The sequence below is a fragment of the Metopolophium dirhodum genome, chromosome 2 (assembly GCF_019925205.1).
Source record: "Metopolophium dirhodum isolate CAU chromosome 2, ASM1992520v1, whole genome shotgun sequence".
Lineage (NCBI taxonomy): Eukaryota > Metazoa > Arthropoda > Insecta > Hemiptera > Aphididae > Metopolophium > Metopolophium dirhodum.
The window spans coordinates 34,131,078-34,137,059 of record NC_083561.1 but is presented as its reverse complement, the minus strand read 5'-3'; the positions used below and the strand labels follow the sequence as shown (position 1 = coordinate 34,137,059).

Sequence of the window (5,982 nt, the reverse complement as noted above, 5' to 3'; positions counted from 1 at the left end):
TTTAATGTCACATTATGAAATTCCATCATAATAATGATCAATTAGAACAAGACACGTATTGACAATTTTCGAATGTTTAAATTTTGTTATGGTAATAAATAATTTATAAAATAAACACAATTATATAATACTTGGTACATTTCAGATAAAAAAAAATACATAATGAAATCGTGTGAAAAAAAAACACAGTAAATCCATGAATTCGTAATATTATCAAGTTATAAATAAAAACTTCAATTAATCCCCCAAGTCTTAAACAAAAACTAAAAGTCTAAAACTAAAAAAACATATAAAATCGGTAGATAAATAACACATAGGTGTATACAAAAAAATTACCTGTCACTAAGTGAAGTATGTCTATTGCATTTGACAGGCAACATATTTTAATCTGTCATAAATTTGTTAAATGCCTTGCTCGCTTCTTCGTGGGCTTTGCGGATTGCCTCGAGCGACGGCCTGGCATGGACGGGCGTCGTCAACGTGTCGTTGTTGCAGATTGGCCGCCTAGGTTTGATGTTGCCGTACGGATTGACCATGACGTAGTCCAAGTTTGCTGCTGCAGACGGCGATGGACAGTAGCCGTTCTCGCGGACTTTGGGTTTAGTTGACCGCAACGCCCACCGGAAGCGACGAGCCATGTTCGACCAGAAAAATCCTGTTGCAAATTGTAATTGTTACAGATTTTAATTTTAACCGTCGAACGCCAAAATATGTTTCTTATACCTCTCTTTATAGGTAAACTATCGGAAAGCACAATTCACATTTTCTCAAAATGATTGGTTTTTATTTTTTTTTTGCTGTAAAACATTTCCCAAAACTTTATTTGATATAATTTTTTTTTTTATTATTATTATTTGAAATAAATAAACTATACATTTGTATGCACAATAAGCTTATGTGGTAAGAGTATTACAATGACTCGAAATTTTGATTAAGAAGTCACCCATTGCCGACACTTTGCATTTTATATAAAATAGCACAGTTTTCATTACTTTAAAATTTCAATTGATTAGAACCATAAAATGTTATACTTAATGCAAAAAATAAAAACCAAGTTTAAACGCAAGTATAATAATGTATTAAACGTTTATAAGAAAACACAAACGATTTAATTTTGTTTGTTGTAACAGCTAAAGTGACTGATGTCTGTACGCATAAAAAAGATAATAATATAATACATTATACATACCTTTTTGCGTTGGACCATCGTTTGACGACACTCGCTTAACACTTTCGCCATTGCACCGTGGTTTTTCGTTGACGGGCGTGTCCGAGAGCGTTTGCAACGGCATATCCGAGAGCCTTTGCAACGGCGTATCCGAGAGCGTTTGCAACGGCATGTTCGGGAGCCTTTGCAACGGCGTGTCCGAGAGCGTTTGCAACGGCATATTCGAGAGCCTTTTCAACGGCGTGTCCGAGAGCGTTTGCAACGGCATGTTCGGGAGCCTTTGCAACGGCGTGTCTGAGAGCGTTTGCAACTGCGTGTCCGGGAGCTTTTGTACCGACGGCGTGTCCTGGAACATTTGCGTCGGTGTCTGCATCGGCGTCTGGTAAAAACTCGGCGGGCTGCCCACCGACGAAACGACTACCGACCACTCGGCGGGCGTGGTCGCAGACTCCGATGCGTCCGTGCACGTGGTATGCGGCGTGCACGGCTGCGGCAATGGAACCGCGGGACTGCTTTCGGCCACCGGGCGCAAGTGTCTGATGGTCGTCAGACTGGACCGACGAGCCTTGAGTATGGTCCTGGCGCACATCTCTATCATCGCCGCACGCTGTTCCACAGTCCATCGGCGTTCTTCGGTCCGGCGCAGTTCCTCGGTACAACGCAGCTCTTCGGTCCGGCGCAGCTCCTCCACCCGGCGGTGATGACGCTGCTCCATCAATCGCAGGCCACTGCCGATGGACTGTGCCGTGGTCGAGGTGCTGGCCACGCCGTGTAATCTCTTCCGACCGTTAGAGGAGTGGACCGTCTGCTGTTTTCCCGACTGCGGCAGAACCTGCGACGACCGGAAACGGCGCCTGATCACCGCCCCTCCCGGAACCGCGACATGCACGCGCCGCTCGTGCTCCACCCGGTGTTTGGTGCAACAGAAAACGCGGGAACACGTTGGACACCGGACATACCGCAAATGCTTCGAACAGAAACAGCGTCAAATATTGTAAATATGCAATATTTAATAGGCAATGATTAATAATTATATTTTTGAGCTATTTTAAGGCATAAGAAAATTTCGAGTTTTATTAGTTTATTTTTTTATTGTCGATAAAATATTTTATGCTCAAAAAACCTTGAAAATTTAAAACAACGTCCTCATAAGTTGTTATTAGTGGAAGTTAAAAAAAAAAGTTTGAGTGTAAATCCACACTAATTTTTTATGAGCCTCTGAAGTTAAAATGTTGACAACATTCATTAAAATCACGGAAATTGATGAATTATTTCGAGTTAGAAATTCATAAAAATGTTTCTATTTTATATCTAAGCTTTGAAATATCAATACATCAAAATATCAAATAATACAAGATTCCTCTTAAGTTTTGCTGCATTTAAATAAAGATAAAGCTTTACCTAATGTCAAATTAAAATTTTACGAACGTTTGATTCAGAGATTGGATATTCACCCAAAAATGAACAAATTCTCATACAACGATTTTCTTATTTAATTGTTATTCAAAAACGAATAACCGATACATGAAATTTTCATCAAATGTTTAGTTTATATTTTTTTTTTATAAATGTTAATAATGTTTTATTTGTTTGGTCAAAAAGCTTGACTATTTAATACAAGGCTCCTGGACATATCGTTACATGCAAATAGCAGTTGAAAATATTAAAAATACATAGGCATGTTTTTGTTATAAGCATTTAAAGTTTAAATTTTGACAAAATTTATCGAATCGAAAATTCACAATTGTTTAGTAGTTAAAAAATATATAAAATGTTCAACTTTGATAGCTAAGAATTGAAAATTTAAAACAAGATCCCACGTAATATTACGGTTATATTATATAAATTACTTTATTCACAATAATATCATCAAATACACTTAGTAATATCATTGGCTGACTGACTGTCTTCGCTCAGAATCGTTTTTCTTATACAAATGATATTACCTATATCATTGAATTCAAATTTAACACCATCCATTACAGTGAGTAATGACCCACTTATAACCTACTGTACAGCAGAGCGACACCCACTTGCCCACCTTTTTTATTTTCATTTATACTTCAACATAATGGGCACATGTATATGAAACAGTAGCTTAACAAATTTTCACTATTCTTAGTTTATTCAAATTTAAAAATATTTGTGCAAATACTACGAGTTTTTACTTCCTAGCCTTGAACAAATAGTATTACGAATAGGTATATACAATATACCTTATTTACTTCGATGAATATTTACTATAGTAGGTACATTTAATTAAAAATAACAGATTTTAAGTTGTTATAAATAAAATTATATACCTACCTATATAGTTGTACCAAGTTGGCGAGTTCAGTTAAAAAGGTAAATCGTTTCTAACCAAAACCCACCCGCACATTATTATTTATCAATAACTCCGTTAAGAACTAAAATAATAGCTAGTATAAAATATTATGATTTATAAAAAAAAAAATGTAATTAAATGTGTTGCCTGTTGGAAATTGTTGTACCCACCTACTAGCTTTAGCCAATGAATTTAATACTTACATTGAACACTCGATCCATACTATACCAAAAGTCAAAACCAATAGAATAATAATATTTGCTCCACGAATAATTTGATATATTACAATAATTTGTTGGATCGGTCGGTCGATATCGTGATTTAAATATGTATCGCGGTGTAATGTACAGTAGGTTATGATCATATTATAACTCGTGTGGTACGATTTCGCGTGACAACAGACCGGCCAGCACCGCCGTAATCGACACGTGATAAGATATTTTATATTATAGGTACAGTATATAATATTATTGCTGATGATCGTTCTTCGATCTCATTACAGGTCGACTCCATGATACGTGTAATACGTGTAAAACGTGTACATTATACAGTATTATACATACACTACATATAGGGTATTACCAAACGGCCGATAAAATATCTAAAACCGTTTGCGGCCGATAAACTACGTTATCTTTGAAAATGATAACCGACATATTAATAAACCGATTGTTTATTTCGGTTCGTCGGGGACGCACAAATCAGCAATTTCGTCCCCTCGACAATTGTGTAGTGTCATTTAAGAGATCACTGTAATGTATGTATTATATTTGAATACAATATGATAAATAATTGCCTAAAAAAAAAACCATCTTGGCGTAAACATCAGTATCTATTTCTGATTTCTATTCCGTTCATGGTGTACCTATAACTAGCTTAAAATTAGTCCAAATATTTCGAAAATGTAATTGTGTATTGAAAATAATAAATTAAGTAAAAGTGGAATATATCAATAGTTTCAACGACTTTAGATTGTGAGCGGATCGATTCCCATTAAATCATTTGTTATATGAAAAACTTTACTTAACTTTACTTTGTGAATTGTGCAGTTGTGTCATCATCGATTATTACGGCTATTATTTAAGGCGCAACATTTAGGCAATTTTTAATCTCGTTTTAACCGCACGGGATCTATGTGTTAGTTGTAAATGATTATTAGTGTAAGTGAAATTCAATGTGGGTACCACTCTCGTATACACTCATGCACATGTCAATAACTCGATAACAATATAAAATTTACCATACGAATTCTACGATAACTTACTTATTGTTTTGACAAAGGTGGTTAATATTGTTTGATTTTGAGTCAGAAAAAAATATTTAAATTCAGCTGAAAAATGTTTATAGATCGTACAAAACTACAAAACAATTTCCGTTTTTAATTTTATTTATGTTTGGCAAAAAATTCATATTTTCAAGTTTTCAATGACAGTTCACAATAACATAAGGTTTCATTTTTACATGATAAATAGTGTTCAATACGATCTATAGACAATTGTCAAACAAGTTAAAATTTTTTTTCAGAATCAAAATCGGACAACGTAAACCTAACTTTAATTTTGTCAAAACTTCAGGTCTTTTGAGCTAAAACTAACGGCAGTAGCGAGGCCCCTTTTATAATATTGGAATAGTCAAACGAACTGTAAGGGATTATATTTTGTTGATTTAGATAAGTTTAATATTGGCAACGATGATAACGTGCAGTTTGCCTTTTGACGGTTACCTATTTCAAAAGTATTATCTTTATATTCTTTACTTAAGCCTACAGACTGAATTTTTCGCCACCATGATTGAGCAACGTATTTACATGCCAGCCATTAGTCCTTAAATCGACAGTAACTTTTGTTGGCTTAAATTGTAAACTATGATCAGATCAATAAAGGATAATTTGATTTTAATGTTTTTATATAAGTATCTTTTTGCTTGTCTTGCAGAATTAGACAAAATGCTAAAGAAACATATATAAGCAATTTATATATAACATATTAATTTATTGGCCCAATTACCGTATACCTTTTTGAAAAAAGGTTAATTGTGGTCCAATTCCCAGGAGGCGCCTGTGGTAATTCCCAAATCTATGATGGTAGGTATTATTTTATAAACTTTCATAGCTTTATGTTATTGCCTTATTGGCCACGACGATAAGCTTTAATATACGTTGTTGTTTAAATGACATTTTATTTTAGTGATTTTATTGCTTACAAAGAATGTTTTATACATTCATTTAATGACAAAATTATAATCCTATTATTTAATATTTATTTTTTAATAATAAATTATAATTTAATTACCAATGCAGTTTTTTATGCAATTTTTTTGGTTGAACAAAAAAACTTGTAAAGATGAAAGGACAGCAAAATTCTTTCTGCTTGTGGGCGGATATAATTGCTTAATCCATCACTGGAATAAACACTAGCTATTTTACACGAATGGATCATAGCAGGAAAAATGTCTCACTGTCCATGACGTCATTACGCCGTATTGCCGT

At 34.3% G+C, this 5,982-nt stretch overlaps 1 protein-coding gene across 1 annotated transcript; it reads right to left on the bottom strand.

The window, feature by feature from the left end:
* On the bottom strand, positions 1 to 3,928 carry LOC132938718 (uncharacterized). The gene is made up of 3 exons (XM_061005721.1): positions 3,698 to 3,928; positions 1,190 to 2,135; positions 1 to 655 (listed from the first exon to the last, which is right to left on the bottom strand). The coding sequence occupies exons 1-3, from the start codon at positions 3,713 to 3,715 to the stop codon at positions 384 to 386; spliced, it is 1,236 nt and encodes a 411-aa protein (XP_060861704.1). The 5' UTR covers positions 3,716 to 3,928; the 3' UTR covers positions 1 to 383.
* Between the last annotated feature and the right edge of the window lie 2,054 nt (positions 3,929 to 5,982).